The 21,027-nt window shown below is 34.4% G+C and overlaps 1 protein-coding gene across 1 annotated transcript in view; it reads right to left on the bottom strand.

Annotated features, from left to right (window-relative positions):
• Positions 1-1,001: 1,001 nt before the first annotated feature.
• The window catches only part of abhd12 (abhydrolase domain containing 12, lysophospholipase), a 39,163-nt gene continuing 19,137 nt past the window's right edge, over positions 1,002-21,027 (bottom strand). Inside the window, exons 3-14 of the mRNA XM_056476778.1 lie at positions 18,635-18,756; positions 11,227-11,332; positions 9,767-9,886; positions 9,432-9,462; positions 8,652-8,697; positions 8,427-8,556; positions 8,247-8,284; positions 6,341-6,420; positions 6,167-6,249; positions 4,412-4,490; positions 3,975-4,102; positions 1,002-1,570 (exon numbers count right to left, since the gene is read on the bottom strand). Coding sequence (XP_056332753.1) covers positions 1,537-1,570; positions 3,975-4,102; positions 4,412-4,490; positions 6,167-6,249; positions 6,341-6,420; positions 8,247-8,284; positions 8,427-8,556; positions 8,652-8,697; positions 9,432-9,462; positions 9,767-9,886; positions 11,227-11,332; positions 18,635-18,756 — 997 coding nt within the window. The 3' untranslated portion in view covers positions 1,002-1,536. The remainder of the gene's footprint in view (positions 1,571-3,974; positions 4,103-4,411; positions 4,491-6,166; positions 6,250-6,340; positions 6,421-8,246; positions 8,285-8,426; positions 8,557-8,651; positions 8,698-9,431; positions 9,463-9,766; positions 9,887-11,226; positions 11,333-18,634; positions 18,757-21,027) is intronic.

The raw sequence follows: 21,027 nt of genomic DNA, 5'->3' as shown, positions 1-21,027 counted from the left end.
GGAAAGAAAAAAATTCTGAATTTAATAATGCAGGTGTGTGTGTCACTGTCTTGGTAGGTGCAGAGAATAGTGTTAAACAGCAGTGTATAGACTATCCTGTTGCAAAATGCAGCGACACGTCCTTCATGGCGGTAATAGTTTGATTAAGGCGTTTACATGTCTGTACTGCACTTCAATAATGCAACTAAAATGGGCATACTCCACGTCTTAATTCCATTTCTGTTTAGTTCAATTATGACCTTAATCAGATTAAATTAATTAAAAATCGCTGTTCACATGGTAGAATCTTAATCAGAGTATTGTCTTAATCGCATTAAAATCGGATCATTGGTGTCTATGTAAACATACTCACTGTTGTAAAGCATCCTATATAAAATATGAATTTAAAAGGGAGAATTGTAAGGGTGTACTCTTATATGCCGAGCACTTTAGATATTAAAACATTAAATTATAGATTTTTTTCCACAATATTAAATTTTTTACAGTAAATTGTACTGTATAGATCAACTAAATGCATCCTTGGTGACCACAGAAGACTAAAAAAAACTCAAATCATACAGATAACAAGTTTTAAACAAATAGGTAAGCTGTTTCCTAAAATGAAAAGGGCACAGAACTTAATGTAGTGATAAAAAAAGAGAAATTATTTCAATAATTTCACTGAGGCTTTGACCTGTGTATTCAACATATTGTGGTAGCAAGTAAATAATTGTATTTATTTATTATTTTAGAATGTGCAAAGTGAGTTTAAAGATTGAAAAAATATATTTAACCCACATAAACAAAAATAAAATAAAAGATTTTGAACACTCTTGTTCTCTTTTGATTGTGCAACATTCAGTTTCCCAGTAACAGACATGCAAACAAGCATCAATCAACAAAATGCATGAAAGCAATAGTAATGGATTTCAAAAGCTCATTCAGTTGTGATCACAGCTGTGTTGCATATGGAGCATCCAAACAAAACGGCATATAAACATAACACACACAAAAACATCCCATAAAAACAACCTCAGAGCTTTAATGCCAAGGCAGCACAAAATCCTCCATCACAAACCAGAAAAGGGAAGAAAAATACAAACAGAAAAAGACATTTTTGTGTAAAGAATTCAAGTTCAACCTAAAAATAACTCGCTGTTCACATTGAGTGGATTTTCAGGTCCATGATAATGTCGATCTTATTGTTATTATATACGTCCGTTAAAAAAAGTGAACGGCAGTCAGCGAGTTGTGACATCAGTGTTCCGTTTCGTCCCTTTGACCTTAATTTCTGCTGTCGTTAAAACTTCTTTCTGCTGACTTAAGCGTTAATTTCAGTGCGTATTTGCATATTATTTTGCATACTTTGTGCTCCAGCTGCCGCTTCAGATTCACAATGACAACAGAGCAGGAGGAGGAGGAGAGTCAAATCATCCTGTCACTCTCTCAAAAGATGAGCACTTCCTCCCTCGGTAGGGTTTAAGTGAACAACCAAATGCAAAAGAGCCGGAGTGTCTTGAGTTCATGCGCAGGGACATGGGAGCGAGGAGATCTGGACTAACCGTGAGGATGAGGAGCTCTTAGAAAATCACTGAGACACAAAGAAAGCAGCAACACATTACATCTCTCAGAAAAACAGCTTGTGTTCATCAACAGTGTTTGGAACAGCTCTAGCAATACTAACGTTGAACTGGATGACCTGGGGCTGTATTCACAAAACGTCTTAAAGGGATAGTTCACCCAAAAATGAACATCATTTACTCAGCCTTTACTTGTTTTAAACCTTTATAAGTTGCTTTCTTCTGTTAAACAACATTTATTAGATTTGTTGGTAACACTTTATAATAACTACACATTATGAATAACTAAGCATTTGCATATAGTGAATTCATTATTTGTTAAGCATCAACTCTACATTAATAAACATTAGTAAGCAGTTTATAAATACAGCTACGTATGCTCTATCCTTGACTTCTGAATACATTTATAATGTGCTTAATAATTGTATTTTCATAATTTGAGAGTGATTTATTTTTCATTACTAAATAAAGTAATGCATTATTTACAAGCCAGTTATTTAAGAGTAGTCGATGAGTTTTTAAGATCATTCAGAATGTGTAAGTAAATGATTAATAAACTATTCAAATTTATATATCTTTGTGTATATAGATTTATATATCGTATTTTCAGGTGTATAGTAATGGTTACCATGTACGTTAATAAACGCTTTATTAACTCAAATTCATCCAGTTTTGTGACCTAATCTACAGTGAGGACTATTTGTTTCATAAATCCCTTATTAATGAATATTTAAATGTAATATTATGTGTCTAAATATGTATCGTTTCTTCTTTAAAAGAAATCTTTTGAAGGATTTGTAGCTCCCCATGTTTTACTGTTTATAGCTGTTGTTGTTAAAGGGAAGAAATACAAAGCATATGCAAGATCTGTAAGGCTTTTTCTGTATGAGAGATTATGCAAGTTAGAAATGTATTTTCTTTTGAAAACTCAAAAAAACAAAAAGCATTTCTATGAAAACAATTGTACCATTGCAAGAAAATCTATAAAATGGCTGAAATATTAAGGAACATTTAAGGAATTCATTTCTTGACTTGGCCTGCATTTTAAAATCTTTATTTGAATATCAACATAATATTACGCTCTACAGACTTTTCATAAATAAATCTCTGACATGGACTCCTCCCCTCCCTATCAGCCAAACGCTGTGAATGTAGTTCAACACAGCAGCCCTTAAGACGTGGTCACACTGCACATTTCACTCCATTGACTTTCATTGTTACGATAAGTTTTGCATATCGCTGCATTCCGAAGTTCAAGCTCGGTAAACAAATTTGCATCACGTGAATGTGTGAGACAAACAGAAGATCAAAACCTAACCTCTCTGTACAGAAATGTAAAATATGGAGCAAATGCTGGGTTTATCAGTGCATCATCTGGTTTTATCCCGCCCAGAATTTTGCATGCTCAAACTATAGACTGTTCCACAAAATTCATTCATATTGTCCCAACACAAACCGATCCAGTTAACTTAACCAATTTATGTTGATTGAATACAAAAAATTAAGTTGTGTCAAAAAAACAAATTTTAAACATGTAGTTTGAACAAGCAGCAAAATCATTTTTTGGAGTGTAGTTTGACCACAGCTTTACTCTTAGCTTAAAATGTCTCTATAATCTATAGTAAAGGTTTGTCTCAGCCATTTTGTGAATAGCTTTTAAGTCAAAAATTGCTGTTTAGGAGAACATTTACTGGCAAAATAAAATCTTTTGTGAATATGAGAATGAATGTAGTACATTCATTTTATTTCAGTGAATGAGAGCCATAAGTTATGTCTCAAACGTGACACTGGCATCTCAAACAATGAGCTTTCAGTAAGACTTTGTTTAGTTGCAGAATTTTTTTTCTCAGTTCAGGTTCAGTCGTTTTTGACTGTGAACAACAATACCAAAGTGAATTTTTATGTTTTAGGACCACTTAATCTTAATGAATCATGTCATTTAGTTTGTATTATTTCTGCTCATTTCGGCACATATTTATACATTGTACTGCACATTATATTTAATTAAAGATGTCAGTGTTTCATTCCAGTATGAATCTGTTACAGACATCTTCAGGATATTTACTGGGCTACTTGATTAACTGGTTGCAAAACCAGTAAACTAGTCTAGGTTTATTGGACTACTTGATTAACTGTTTTAAAATATTATTGAAGTCAGTTGTGTTATACATTCCTACTTGAGACAGGGTTGTTGTTGGATTAGTAGAAGCACAAACCAAATGAAAAATAAAGAGAGACAATGACTTCAGTCTCTCCCCGACTGTTGGTCAGGATCAAAATATAAAAACTACACCGCCTGGCACAATCCTAAATATAGCCTGTATTTGCACCCAAAGCTCCAGAAAGATGAGTGTAGTGAAAGTGTTTTGTCAGCAGTGAAAGCAGAGACTTCAGCAGTTTGTGAAGCGTTCTCACCTCAGTATATTTGGTAGCTGTGGGCTCTTGTAGATGAACTTGTGTCTGTAGCCCAGAGAACTGGAGAACGGGATGAACTGGACCTTATGACCGTTCAGACTCTTACTCTGAGCCGCCAAATCATACAGCTGTGAGCGGACAGATTTAATACACACGCATCAGCAAATAGCACAATATTGATGATAAGATGAGAAAGAGTTTTGTATATGCATTTTATAACAAGAACATGACGAGCAGATACAAGTAAACATAATAATATTATGATAATAACAATAAAAAAATACAGACATGTCAAATGCTCTTAAAAACAGCAGCAATCAGGTTTTAATATGGACAATATATTCTGAATATACCTCATCCAATCAGAATTTAGAGCCTAAAAATAAGTGTTTCAGTTTTCAGTCAATGAGCTTCATCGTTGTGTGATCTGTGTTTACCTTCTTTCCCAGCTGGAAGGGCACCACTGTGTCGTCTTCAGCATGCAGGATCAGAACTGGACATGAGATGTGGTTCACACTAGGACAAAACAGAAACAGAACATTCAGTTTGAGACACTCAAGACATCGATTATTTTAAAGAGAAAGCTATCTAAAGGCTTAATTGTGTGTATGGTGTGAACAGTAATGTGCTCATGCTTTGTTTTAAAATATATGTATTTTTAAGACATTTCACATTAAAGGGATATTTCACCTAAAAAGAACTCAATTTAGCTGTAAAGCAGCAGCCATTGATATCCAAAACAGGTAAAACAAATTTGGAAGTCAATGGTTACCGGTTTCCAACATTCTTCAAAATATCTTCTTTTGTGTTTAACAGAACAGAACAAGTCAATGGTGAGTAATTGATGGCAGAATTGTCCTTTTTTGTGTGAATTATCCCTTTAATTCTATATTATTGTTTCCGTTCTTCTAAAATGCTCTGTTGACTTCCTAGTACTATTAAGCCCCTCCCTCAAAAATACACAATGTGCTCTCATAGACCCTTTTCACATGACGTCATGCAGTGTCCGGTTTCACTCCACGCAGTATATCGTTACTTCCGCCTACACAGAAATCCCCATAGAGAACTCACCCAGTCAGCTGTATTTTTACTACAGATATGGTTAGACTGTGATTATGGATGTTTTTTGTTGCCTGCATTTAAGATGAGACATCTGACATCTAAAAAAAGCTTACTGGTTATCCAGATTTCTGCTTGAACCAAAAAAATGGGACTTTAAACAGAGTCTATTGCTTTGTGTTGCTGTCTTTACTGCAGATGAAGTTGGTATGTACTTGTTAGTATTTGTCAACTAAAGATTTCAGATGTTTACACGGGTGCTGCACATTGTTTTTATGCCAGATTTATTTTTATTATTTGTTTTGTGTCCTAAAGAATAAGAAATAAATACAACTGTGGGTGTTTTACTGTGGTTGTTTAAGTGAACTTTCAACGAAACATCATGACCAGGGATGGGATTTAAGAAAATTTTACAATTTATGATGTTAAAAAGCCAGGAAAAGATTCATTTAGGCTCAGTAGTCATTTGTTGTTGGCCTTAAGCATTTCATTCTCTAAAACAATAACTCCTTTTACATTAATCAGCCTCTGTAAAGTCACAATGCTTAAAGTTTAGTCTCAAACACCAACATTACACCATAACTAAAGATAAAAAATAAAATCATAATTAAGTAATCCTTTAAATCATCTAGAGGTCCTTGTAATAAATTATGTGATTACTATAGCTTTGACTCAAAAAAACGAAGCTCACATAAACCTAAATACTGAAGCCATCTACATTAAAAAAATTACTTTTGCTGTTTGTTCAAACTACCTATTTAAAATCAGCTGAAACAACACAATTCTTGAATTTTTTTGGGTGGACAACTTAATTGTTTTATGCTCAATCCACTTCAATTAGCAAAAACTAATAAGTTAACTTAAATCCTTCATGTTGTCCAACCACAAATGGATTGTGAGCATTTGTTACAGTGTAAATCTACACAATGTCAGTTTCTACAAGCTCTCAGAGGAAGATGAATCTCCTCCAGCATGTGAAAACACCACAGATGATCATCTCAACACAGCTGTGTGAACACTGTGCTGCATAAACACTCTAACACTGACTGCACAGGTGGACACAGAGCAAATAAATAATCCATTAATGCAAACTTACAGAGAAATGCATGAAATATAAGACCAAAAGAACCTACTTCTCATCACTGGCAAATCGGATATCGTTTGCACTTATAGCATCCAGGAAGAACCAGTCAAATCCCGGTAAATATCTGTAAACCTGTTTACAATGACACATGTGAAAGTTCAAGGTCAGATGTGTTTCTGCAATGCGTGATGAAGGGAGTGAAAAAAGGGACTGGTTTTCTGACCATGGAGAAGGGATGGCTCTTGGCTTCCTCTCTGATGTTTGTAAAGGGTGACTCTAAAATCAGGGCGTCTGGAGGCGTTCCTGCGAACACGGAGGAAGAAAAACACCATCATTCCTTCATCAAAATTGCTCAAATACAGCCTTACATAAGTCATAGTCTTGAGTCTTAGACAAGCTTGGTAATTACATCACATTACATTACATTACATTAATCCAGTGCTTGTCTATTTCGGAAACATCAGTATTGTGTCGTGGCTTCCTTTTGTACGAACATAAAACTTTGATGCTGTCAATCAGGAATTAATATATATATATATATATATATATATATATATATATATATGTATATATATATATATATATATATATATATATATATATATATATATATATGTATATATATATATATATATATATATATATATATATATATATATATATATATATATATATATATATATATACATATACATATATATACATATGTATATACATATACATATGTATATACATATATATATATACATATGTATATATATATACATATATATACATATGTATATACATATACATATGTATATACATATACATATATATATACATATACATATATATATATATATATATATATATATATATATATATATATATATATATATATATATATATATATGTATATACATATACATATGTATATATATATATATATATATATATATATATATATATATATATATATATATATATATATATACACATATACATATATACATATATACATATGTATATACATATACATATGTATATACATATATATATACATATATACATATGTATATACATATACATATGTATATACATATATATATATATATATACATATATATATATATATATATATATATATATATATACATATACATATATATATATATATATATATATATATACATATATATATATATATACATATATATATATATATATATATATATATATATATATATATATATATACATATATATATATATATATATATATATATATATATATATACACATACATACATATATACATATATATATATATATACACATACATATATATACATATATATACATATATATACATATATATTAATTCCTGATTGACAGCATATGTATATATATATATATATATATATGTATATATATATACACATACATATGTATATGTGTGTGTTTATGTGTGTATATGTGTATATATATATATATATATATATATATATATATATATATATATATATATATATATATATATATTAGTTCGTAGTTTAATTTTAGAAATTTAGTTCTAAAATTTTGTTTCCCCCACAGTCCAAAGACATGTGCTATAGGTGAATTGAATAAGCTAAATTGGCCGTAGTGTATGAGTGTGTGCAAGAGTGGGTGGGTGTTTCCCAGTGTTGGGTTTGGCTGGAAGGGCGTCCCCTGCGTAAAACATGTGATGGATAAGTTGGCGGTTCATTCCGCAGTGGCAACCCCAGATTAATAAAGGGACTAAGCCAAAAAAGAAACTGAATGAATGAACTAAATTGGCCATAGTGTATGTGTGTGAATGAGTGTGTATGGAAAAACGTTTGCTGGATAAATTGGCAGTTCATTCCGCTGTAGCCACAGGCTAAGAAAAATGTTTTGCTTGGTCATGCTTTGCTTCTGAGGCTTGGCTCATGAATAATAATTAAGACACAACATTCATCCACTTATTCAAAGTGACTGCTGGGAATGCTGGGTAAATGGGTGCTGGTCATTGAATAATACAGGTTCAGTAGACTGCAACCAGTTTGACGTGACTGGCTACTATTTGTTTTCAGTTGCAACATCCCTGCCCAAAAGGACTCGCAAATGCACAAACACATGTTCACGTACCCCTGTCACACAGCCGTCTTACGAGGTTAGTGGCCACTCTGGAAAAACAGGAACGTACAGCATCAGCAGCAGCTCAAGAACACCACAGTGACTTACACAATCAGTGCCTTTATGTCAAAATGTTTCTCCGAGAACTAGGACGTTCTGCATCTAGAGAAATCAAAGGAAAGTTGATGTCACCCTGTGCCGAGTGAGTGACCCCAGATGTACAGCGGCTTCAGTCCAATCCGCTGTTTTATCCACTGGTAGAGAAACAGAGCGTCTGACGTCATGCCTCTCTCTGAAGGACTGCCCTCAGAGTCTCCCCAACCTACAGAAACAAACAAATCCATGCTTCACTTTGACAGGGAATGGGATTCTTACTTGCATTTAACAATAATGCATTAAAAATGACACCCAACATACCTCTATAATCAAACGTGACTACATGGTAGCCTAATGAACTGAGAACCTGCAGAGACAAGCAGAGAAAATGTCTGACATTGCTTTAATAGACTTATTAAAATCTGTGATTTTACTGCCACTTTTTAGTAATGACTGATTTCTTTGGTTTATTAAAGGTAAAGTTCCCCGCAAAAATAATTATTCACTATTTATCCACCCTCACATGGTTCCAAAGCTTCATGAGTTTCCTTCTTCTGTTGAACACAAAAGAAGATTATTTTAAAGAAAGCTGAAAACCTGTAGCCATTGACTTCCATAATATTTTCTTTAGTGTTCAACAGAAGAAAAAAATACAAACACGTCTGAAACAAGGCCGAGTAAATGATTACAGAATTTTCAGCTTTAGGTGAACTCTTCCTTAAACTCTAGTATACATTTATGCATTCATTCATTTTCTTTTCGGCTTAGTCCCTTTATTAATCTGGGGTCGTTTTACGCAGCAGATGCCCTTCCAGCCGCAACCCATCACTGGGAAACACACACACACCCATCCACACATACATACACTATGGACAATTTAGCCTACCCAATTCACCTGTACCGCATATCTTTGGACTGTAGGGGAAACCGGAGCACTCGGAGGAAACCGACGCGAATGCAGGGAGAACATGCAAACTCCACACAGAAACGCCAACTGACCCAGCCGAGGCTCGAACCAGCAACCTTCTTGCTGTGCGGTGACAGCACTACCTACTGTGCCACTGCATCGCCCTACATTCATGCAATTGTTGTTTATTTTACCTTATAAAGCTGTACTCTGTGATCTCCTCCTCTGAAACAAACACACACACACAGAGACAGACAAATTCAAGTAAATTCACCAATAAACGGTCTGACAGAATCCTTTTAAAAGCTGAATTCACTAGATGACTTTTCAAACCTACTGTGCATAGCATGCAAAAAGACTTGTAAAATATTCTAATTAAAGGTATGCAAAATATGCCTTCTTTGTCAAGTGAAAACATGAACCATTTGTTTTCTACAACCTCCAGAGGTTGTGGAAATGGTCATGTCCAGTGTACACACAGTGTTAGTGGGCTTTATTACAGGTGTTGATCAGATGAGTGTTTGTGTACCTCGTCCCAGCATTGCCATGGAGGTACAGGATGACTGGGTGACTGGACTGGAAGCTTTTCTCATACCATTCAGCATCTTTAGCCTGAGCCTCCCTCCACATGCCTGCTGGAACTGTGTGCCTGAGAGACAGAGAATGACAGAGATGACAGACTATACAAAAGAGACGTGCAGCTGCTACAACACTGCTTCCTACATATGAAATAGAGAAGTGAAGATCAATAGTCATGCACTAGTGTTCAAAAGAGTACAATTTCAATCATAATTTGTTAAATATTTTTGAATTAAAAAAAGAGTACTGAGGCTGCAATTATTTAATCAACACAGTAAACAGAATAAAGTACTACTATCGCAATATCAAATAACAGTTCTATTTTAAATGTACGTTTTGAAAAGTTACTATGCTTTTGTATTTGAATAGTTTCCAGTGTCATGTGATCCTTAAGAAATCAATGTAATATGATAATCATGAAACGTTTATATATCATCAATGCTGAAAACATTTGTACTTTACATTTTTTTTAATTTAAGCTTGAGCTACTTTGATGAACAGTTCAAAAGAACAGTGTTTGAAATAAATATGCAATATATTTACTATATATTATAATATATTTTAATTTATATATTTTTTTAATTTAAAAAGTATTCAAAGTAATTTGTTATCAATATAATGCATCCTTATTGAATAAAAAAACATTTCGAGCAAAATGGCATCTTCTTAAGGTTTTAGTTATTTTCAAAATTAAAAAAAGCTAAAGATTCTTTTCCTTTTTTGTAAAATCTTAAGAACTAAATTTGCATTTACATTGTTAAAAAAATTTGATAAAGCATCAAGAAAATAGAAAAAGTTCCTTAGAGGGTCAGAATATTACAGTCTAATATAATATATTTAAAATAGAGTGAGTTCTGACATGATAAACACTTACAGCCCATAGTCTAACACTTGTAAAAAAAATGTTATCTTAGATTTGTGAAAGAATTATATTCATGAATAAAAAGTATACAGTCAAAAAGGCTATTTAAAAAAATATTTTCTTAAAAAAAAAAAAAAAAACATTAACTTTTGAACAGTAATGTACTCTTTTAGGACTCAATAGTTCTTCCCTGAATCATTATCAAAGGCTTTACTGTTTAATATTGAATCTGAATCAGTGCATGGACAGCTTTATTTATGCAGGTAAAAAACTCCAGCATCAGCAGTATGAAGCTCATGTGGCTCTTTGCAGTGTTACTCGGTGAAAGTCAAACCCAATGGCCAGCAGCCATGAGCCTGTGCAGTCGCTCTGTCACTATGTATTTACACACTCTGGGCCACAGGCTGGGTTTCAATAAGAGTGGGAGATTTTCCACGCCCTTCATAAAGACAGCTGTGGCCACAGGGCAGATAGAGAGGGAGGGACAGAAACTGAAGGCTAGAGAGGACAGATAGAAAGGCCAGGCTGTGTCTGTATGTGTTTCTCACCACACTCCAATGTTGATTCCTTCCTCCGGCTGCAGGTAGAAGTTGTGAGTGTGATTCATACCCTGATCCTGCGGTCTTTTCAAATCTATAAAATACGGCACCCGCACTAAAAGAGAGAGAGAGAGAGAGAGAGAGAGAGAGAGAGAGAGAGAGAGAGAGAGAGAGAGAGAGAGAGAGAGAGAGAGAGAGACAGAGGGAAGCTGATAAACATGAATTCTTAAATTAAACGGGGTATTATAAGAAAAACTGAAGCAGGTCAGGTTTTTATTGAAGGGAATTTTGAGCGTTGTGAATGTGATATTGAAAAGTGCTTAATACCAGCATGGAATTATCAGCCAGACAAGAAATTATGTTTAAGGTTAAGTTATTGTACTTTAATTCTGGACTACTATGAATAGTTTTAGTTATATTACTTACAGTTTTATATTATTTTATTTTACTGAACAATTATGAATGATTGGAAAGTTAACAGATTTTCGACAGAGATCTTTCTTTTATGTATTCACAAAAGCCTGGAATGAGATCCCACAACATTTAAAAACAATTCCAACACTGAGACTTTAAAAAAAAATCATGCTCATCATTGGATGTTCAACTATCGCTGTAGCCACTGAGATAGTAGCCTGCTTTTCTCTATTTTATAAGTTTGGTGATTGTTTGTACTGTGTTGATGGATGAGATGTCTGTCTGTTTTTTATGTTCTGCAGAGCAGGAACCTGCTGAAAAACAGCATTCATGCTGAGTCAGGCCCGATTATTTTTTTAATCTTTTCCTGTTAAAAAAAAACTAGAAATTAATAAATAAATAAATAAATAAATAAATAAATAAATAAATAAATAACAGAAAGTGAAATAGGGTGTAAAATATGCACATTCGGTCAAATGTAGCAAACACAATGTACCCATTATGACAAATTTCAATTTACACAAATTTGAGACAGTTTAATGTGTTTTTAAATACTTTTTCTCCTCCTGATAGTACAAACTTTGGTGCAAGTCTTAAATTATCTACATCTAGCATCATAAATAAATGTTAAACAATTGTTTACTGGGACAGTTGTTAAAGGGCACCTTTGATGAAAATTAACTTTTGCAAGCTGTTTGGACAGAACTGACTGTAAGTATAGCGCGAACACCGAGAGAACATGCAAACTCCACACAGAAATGCATAAACAAATTAAATTAAAACAGTGGTAATGGTACAGTTACAAAAGCAGGTTGATGTATCTCTACTGTAACTCTAAATTCTATTTTAAACACAGCACATTTCTGCAAACACTAAATAGCATGAGCTCTTTAGATTTAGAAGTAATTATCAACACACTATTAAACAGGATTTCTGCAGGTTTCTGAAATTTGACATATACAGGACTAAGCACTAAGATTTTTTCTAATGGTTTTTGTATTAATGGAAGATATTGTAAAGGGATATGTTGCTTTTCGGGGTTTTTTCCCCGATTAGGGAATTTAATTTGGAGAATTAAAAATGTCTAACAGCTGTTGCGAATTGTATCTTTTCGCAATAAAAAAATTAAATATAAACAAAAAAAGTTAACATTGATTATTGGTGATTGGCTGTCAGTCCAATAGGGTAGCTTTACTTGGACAGTTTAAAATTAAGACCAGTTTAAAATGATTTAAGACCTGCAGCACTATATTTCAGTGAATTTAAGACTTTTTAAGACCCCACGGACACCCTATTAAATTCAGATCTATTTTAACTGAATATATCTTCATTAAACATTATCATGCCGGTGACCAGCTTTCATTTTTGAGTAAACTACCCATTTAAATTTTCCATTTGAGAACTGAAAGTGTGTCGCAAGTTTTCCCTGTAGACTGATGACTTGACTAAGTTCACCGACCTTAGTCACAGATTCCTCTCAGAGTAAAGCAGACACAGGGATGCTTACAGTCACACTTTTTTTTATAAACATTCTGTCCACTATTAGCTCAAACTGCAAACAGAAGCAGGAAAAAATGTGTAGAAATGCATCAGCTGACAGAGAGTGGTGAGACACTGCTGACAAAAGATAACGCCACTGCTAACAGCAGCCCAAAACACCACAGAACATCAATGATATCAGAGAAATGAAACTATTATGAGACAACATGGGAAAATCTGATAAGACAGAGAGACATCTGTGAGGGGTTGTTAAAGTGAATGGCGAACAGTGGGGTCATTTATCTGGACTGATTGATGAATGACGGCCTTGTTTGGTCGTTACGTCAAAAGGCTAACCATGAAAGCAAACTGCGACTTTATATCAAATTATAATGTTTAAATGTCTTTTTAATGTCATGATGTCCAACTGAGTCAGTGTGTTGGATATCATGTGACAAAACTGTGATTCAAAAGTTACTGATGATTTATGGAAAACAATTTTATAGGGAAATAATTCCTGATTCAGTATGAATGCATTAAAGGGGACCTATCATGCCCCTTTTTACCAGATGTAAAGCAAGTCTCCGATGTCCCCAGAGTGTCTATGTGAAGCTTTAACTTAAAATACTCCATGGATCATTATTTCTAGAGCGTGTTAAAGGTGCTGTATGTACGTTTTTGACTAAAGCATAAAAACACCATAATGTGTTTGCAGATACAGGGTATATGCAGGAATCCTGAAGGTAATTTCAATACCTTTTTAAAACTTTTAAAGATCTTCTCAGAATATTTTAAGCTCATCGCCACTTCAAGTTCTAATCAGTATCAAACCTTTAACTTAAAAAACAGTTGTTAATGAACAGTTGTAGTTAAATAAATCAATGGAGCATGCCCATGCAACAGAACTCAGATAAGCTCGGAAGAAACAAAGCTTGAAAGAATAAATTATGCGGTTGTTTTCAGAGACAGGTTTCAGCTATTGTTGTTTAAACTCGTCTTTCTCCAAATAGGAGTAGGCAAACTTACATTTTCCCATTTTGCCATCTGTTTCGCTCTATGGTTTCTTTACATGTGAAGAGTGCCACATCACCTTCCCGCATTTGTCGCAAATTACGTGACATCACCCGGAAAGACTGGCCTGGCCGGACGCGCCCTGGCCCGATCCAATCGAATGGATCGAGCCCGCCGTTGTTAATATTAGGAGGAAAATTTATGCTTTTTTGGAGACTAAAAAACAATGGTGAAGTCAGATATTCTGCTTTAAAAATGTGTTCCCCATGCTGGAATGCTGTCTTTGTTTTTGTTCTTTTAACCCGCCCAATGACAGTTTAGCCAATTATATTCAACAGCCCGGGTTGCCTTCATAGAAAAACGCTTATTTAATTCATTCATTCAGAAAGGCTCTGAAAGCATGTGCCCGTGACCAAAATGCGACCTCCAGTGGACAGTAGTAGCCTTCTAAATGAGATGCAGATTCAGAGGTCCACATGAGGAGGTTATTAATTAGCAACTAATATAAATATTATGACTGTAAACATTAGGTGAGTAGGTTACATTGTAAACCTGTATTCTAACAACATGCTACCTGATGAGCTTTGCAGTGAAGCAAATTGGCTGTTTGCACCAGATGAAAAATGACAGAAATTTAAATACAGCCATTCACAAGCTAAGAATATGCACTCATTCATGAAATGGTAAGGTTTATAATCCAATTAGTACATATTAAACCTCTTTAACACTATTAAATGTACATGCTGAATCACTGATATGTGTTGGTTGGCATTATTTCAGTTCTAAAGTTCAAATAGTTGATTTTATTTTCAAGATCTAAGGTGAACTATCTGCTGCTGCATTCAGTAGTATGGCAATAAATGTCAAGTAAAATGTCATTCAAACTCGCATTGTTAGCATTTAACACTGAATAAAGCACATGAGTGAATGAATTACATAAAGCACATAAATGAATGCTGTTTTCACTGAATTCTAAATCAATAAAACACAGTCTTGGTGAACATAATAGCACCTTTCAAAAGCATTATGAAAAATGTACTGACACCAAACTGTATAATATAACCCACCAGAGAGCTTCAAAGTATGAACCAGGACAAGACTGACAATCAAAACTGTTGTATCCTTAAAAACTTCTAAAATCCTATATCTGCCGTTCTTAATTGATGACTTCCAATGTGCGTGACTGAATGTGTCTAAAGAGTTGTTCATCACATGCTGATTATTTCACAGGGGAAAAAGTCAGTGTAATAATCTCCTTGGATACTACAGTCCCCTTGAGGCTAAATGCCCTTAGCTTGTCCTTTCAATATACTTTATACTGTACACAGCAGAAGAAATTAATGAAAACTGGCCTGTCAAGGTACTGTATTATATTCAAACACCAACATAAACTAAAATAATGACAGCTGGTAAATGGTGGTTATGCTAGAATACTCTTATAATGCAAATGTATAATGACTGTTCTAAATAAACACTTAATATAAAATAACATAAAAATTTAATAAAGGTTAGGACTAAATGATGACAAGCCTATATGATCACAAATGCCTGTAAACTCACTTAAAGAGACAGTTCACCCAAAAATGAAAATTCTGCCATCATTTGCTTATACAGTGGTCCCTTGTTAATCACGGGAGTTACGTTCTAAAAACAGCCCACAATAGTAAAAATCCACGAGGTAGTCTGCTCATTTTTTACAATTATCATAGATGTTTTAAGGTTGTAAAACCTCTCACTACACTCTTTATACACTCAGATCGGCATTAACATTATCACAATTTTCTCTCTTGTTTAAACACTCGTGTAACTTCTACATTCCTTTAGCATGTCCAGAAGTACAACTTTTTGTGTGCTGGTTAGCATCTTCCTCTGCCTTTTGGGTGCTACTGTGGGTACCTTTGACGGTGCAAAATGTTTCGTCGACATTGTGGGATTTGTTGGGGAGAAAACTAGCAAACATACAGTACAGCACTTCAGAGTCACGTGCGATCGTAAGATTTATGTACATTTGGCACGTTGAACACATTCTGTGCTGTACAGGAGATACAGCATGGAGGAGAATGATCGACAATGGTCTACAGCCAATCAGAATGCAGAATGCAGAAAAAAAGCATGTCAAATTGCACAAAGAAAAAAAATCTGCAAAACTGCAGGACTGCAAAAGGTGAACCGCATTATGGTGAGGGATCACTGTATTCCAGTTATTCTAAACCGATTTGGGTTTCTTTCTTCTGTTGAACACAAACGCAGATATACTGAAGAATGTTGGAAAAAATGGCTATTTACTTTCATACTGTTCATACTAGGGGTGTCAATGGCTACTTTTTTCCACAACATTCTTTAGAATAGCTTGTTTTATGTTCAACTGAATACAGAAATAAAAAGTTTAGAATGACTGTGAGAGTGAGTAAATGGTGAACTTTCCTTTAAATCAGGGGTCTCAAACTCAAATTGGCCGGGAGCCATAAATGACTGACAATTCATAGGAGGGCCGTTTTAACATTCTAGCACACAAAAAAGTGGGAACCTGATGTAAATGATTCTCTCAGACATTCTTCCCCAGATTATCAAAGCTTCTTTTTGTTTCTTGTTGTACATAGAGAAGAGGTAGTTCAGATTGCTATAAAAATCAATTGTTGCTTGACCAAAAGTTTAACAGATGGCGCAAAACTGCAGAATGCAGTTAGGGAACATTATTGACTTTACTGGCAATTGTTCTTCTTAATATCATTCTTTTTTTGTAAAACTATAACAAAGAGAGGGAAAGTATGCATGTACTCACATTTACTTTAACATGTACAATTTAGCCAGCAGTAAAATTTTACTCATGCACATTTTTTATCCAGATCTTAATATGCATATTAAGAAAATCTATTATGAGACCATTTGAATCGAATATTAGCTAAATGATCATATTTATACCACCAATATAACCTGTAAGCCATGAAGAAGCCATGTGTTTGTACAACAAAATACAGGTGGTGTAAAATTTATTATAATCAAATGACCCTTGAATATATACAAAAAGACCTTTAGTAAAAATGGAGCACTTATGCACATATATTTCAACTCAGCCCCAGAAATAATCTGAATGTGCGTTACTCTCGAACACACACTAAGAGAAGCAGAAAGTAACCCAGTACTTTAAATGTCCAGTAGGTGGAGGGGGGTTAAAACCACAACTGTATATGTAAAACTGTATATGCAACTGCACAACAATGACGGTGATTCAAAAATGTATTTTTTGACAGTTTTGCTGGGCCGAATCTCATTATATTTTTGATGTCAGTTGCGGGCCAGAGGGGGGAGGAGGGGGGCTGCAAATGGCCTGCGGGCCGGCAGTTTGAGGCCCCTGCTTTAATAATTTTTCAAACACTGACATAAATACCAACATTTACAAAAACAGAATAAATACTTCCAGAGTAAGGCAGCACGATACTGGAAAAAATGACACGGTGATATTTAGTTTTTCTGCAAAGTTTATCTGGAAAGAATTTGCTAGTTTGGAATGATTGGGATTATTTTGAGTAGGAGAGTTTCACTGTGTAAACAAAATACAATTAGTCATTGTTAAAGCTACAAACTACAAATGCAGTTTCTTGTGTTTGATTTCTTGGCCAGTTGGTTTTTCTGTGTGGAGTTTGCATGTTTTCCCTGTGTTTGCGTGGGTTTCCTCCGGGTGCTCCATTTTTCCCCCACATTCCAAAGACATGCGGTACAGGTGAAGTGAATAAGCTAAACTGGCCGTAGTATACTTTATGTGAGTGTGTGCAAGAGTGTGTGGGTTTTTCCCAGTGTTGGGTTGTGGCTGGAAGGGCATCCGCTGTGTAAAACATGTGCTGGATAAGTTGGCGGTTCAAAATTACATTCATAGCACAGCAAAACAAAATATCACAATGTCAGATTTTTCCAATACTGTGCAGCCCTAGTTTGACTGTTTGCACAGAAACAGAGCTTTAAAAATATGCTAATTTAAAGCTTTACACTTAGCATTAATACCTAAACTTTACACTTAATATTAATACCTAAATCACATGCATTCTAAAATGTGGTGGATGATCATCCATGAGCTCTACTTTACATTGCTCATCTTGCTATCCTCAAAACCATCAGAAACAATTGTCTACATGCCAGTGTAAATAAATAACCAACGATATCTCATGGCAATTCATAACTTTTTGATTTAGTGGCTAATTCCTTTGAATTTGTATGACGTCATTCCTACAGTTTATTACGATTTACTCATCCCCTAACGACAGTTGGGCATCAAACCCCACACCTCCCATTAAAAATTGTACATATTTGTATGACTGAACTCGTATGCGTTTATACAAATTAGCCACTAAACTGACCAAATGTACAGTACAATAGTTATGTTTCCTTGTGAGATGAGACAGAAATAACAGACCAAGTACTTGTCAAACATTACAAATCTTTGCCTAAATACAAAAGTCTGCATATTTTGGCCGAAATACTACCCTAAAAATCAAAAAGACAGGTTTAAAATACTCACCAAAGTTTAAAAATACTAATTTTGCTTGTATTGATGGACAGACTTTGATGATAACAGGGATGGCGATGTAGATTCCCAGAAGCCAGATCAGTATCCTCCGCAACCTCCACATCAAACCACCCCTGCAAACAGACAGGAGAAATAAACACATTTCTTTAATAAGAGTAGTCGAATAGACATTTAAAGAAAAAAAGAAAATAATAAAGATCTCAAACCCAAAAGAAGATAACACTGGAAACTGCTAGTCATTTATTTAATTCCATAATAGGAAGAAAAAAAAACTATGGAAGTCAATGGCTGCCAGATTCCAACATTCTTCGAAATATCTCCTTTTGTATTTAACAGAAGAAAAGTATCTCAAACTGGTTTGGAAGAAGTGGATGGTGACAAAATGATCACAGAATTAAATTTTTTTGCAGGGGGGGGGGGGGGGGGGGGGTGTAATGTCATTTGGAGATGTATTTGACTTTATGTAATTCTCTCTTAAACTGAGGAGTCACACTCAGAGGTCAGACAGTGTGTGTTTATCGTCCAGCGGTGACCTCTGAATTGTGCTGCAGAGTATAAAGTGTCATGATTAAAATGAGAGAGAAAGCAAGAGATCACTCAGAGGAAAAAACCCACCCTGTATTACTTCCTGCCATGAGCACAATGTAACATCTGAATGTGTTTGTTTATATGTATGTGTGTGTGTGTGTCTGATATACAAAGTGACTTCCCAGTACAGAGATTTTGTGGCTGAAAGGTGCTGTATTGGACTTGTTTCATTTCCTAAGGAATTCAGCAACCTGACTTATGACTAGGGCCAGACGGAATCTGCCGACATTTTTTGGTATTTCTGTGGAGAATTTTGCTAAAAATCTGCAGATTTCTGCGGAATTATTTTGGGAGTATCATAACTAAAACCTTAATATGTGAAATAAAAATAATAGCTTTTTAACTTTAATGTTTAAATTGCAAATCCAATTAGATTCACTTTATTTGGTAAACAAAGCAAGTCTCTTATATAATATACATGACGGAAGATATTACTGTACAAACTGTATTGTACATAAATCAGATGAACATTTTCACATTAGTCAATAATATTACTGTAATTAATTTAAAAACTGAATAAATATAGATGTATACACATTTACTCAAGTAAATAAACAGAATTAATGATGGGCTAAAAATCTGCCGAATTCTGCAGAAAATTTGCGAAATTCTGAGCGCACAGATTCCGTGTGGGCCTACTTATGACCAGGGGATTACTTAAATACTAACACACACTCACAAACCAAGGGTCATATTATACACCCGGCGCAATAAGGCAAAGACGTGTTTCGCGCGATTTGTTGCTATTTTCAGACCAGCGCAACCCTAATTTTCATGTTTTGCACCACGTTGTTTAAATAGCAAATCCACTTGCACCACTTTGTGGACTCAAGGGTGTTTTGGTCTAAAAGGAGGTGTGTTAAGGCGCATTGTTGACGTGTTGCTATTTTGAGGAACTGAAATAGACTGCGCCACTGACCAACTGGTCTAAAGTCCAGTGCAGAGTGCGTTTTTTACGCATATGCAAGTCCAAAACACGTACACATTGCCTAATACAAACAGGTTGTACAGCAATTCACAATTATCTTTACATATAAAAAAAATTAAAGGATTTAAATGTTACAAAAATTTTTATTTTCTACATAAGTATAAAAACCATTACCTCCATGACTTCTTTATGTCGGGGGGATTTTTTCAGTTTCTTCATGACAATTTGTGTTTGTATAATGTTATTATTAGCAGTATTATTTATTATATGCATATTGCTTTAATAAAAACAAGTTTAAATGTGTCCACCTGTCGAGTTTTGGAGACATATGCATCACCATATGGGGCATAAGAATAGGACGTGTGTTTGGATATAATTAGAAATGAATTTAGAAATAGTTAAAAACAAATCTTTGCACCTAACAAACGAAATTAAATATGTAGGCTAAAGGATGTCTTCAGTGGAGTGGGTACAACACCATTTCCTTACTCATGGAAATGCAACTGTACCATGGCACGACACCGCTGACTCTCAAAGGGAATGGGAGATGAGACTCTGATTGGTTTAAAGCATGTTATGCTCTAAACACACCCATGACTCATTAAGAGAATAAGCACAACCCTGTTAGACCATGTGCCATGGCGCATTTGTATTTTTCCGTCATTAAAATAGCAAAAGTGGATTCGGACACGTTCTTAATGCTTTTGAACTATGTGCTTTAGACTTTGCGCCTAGATCGTTAAAATAGAGCTTAAAGGCTCTCTCTCATGTTTTATATATGTAAAAATTTGAAGAAAAAAAAACAAATGTATCACAAAAATATTAAGAATCACATTTGATTTTAGGAAAACCCTTTTTGACCTCCAAA

Source organism: Danio aesculapii, chromosome 17 (assembly GCF_903798145.1).
Source record: "Danio aesculapii chromosome 17, fDanAes4.1, whole genome shotgun sequence".
NCBI classification, from domain to species: Eukaryota; Metazoa; Chordata; class Actinopteri; order Cypriniformes; family Danionidae; genus Danio; species Danio aesculapii.
Note: the sequence above shows the minus strand (reverse complement) of the source record. Positions and strands in the feature narration are given on the sequence as shown.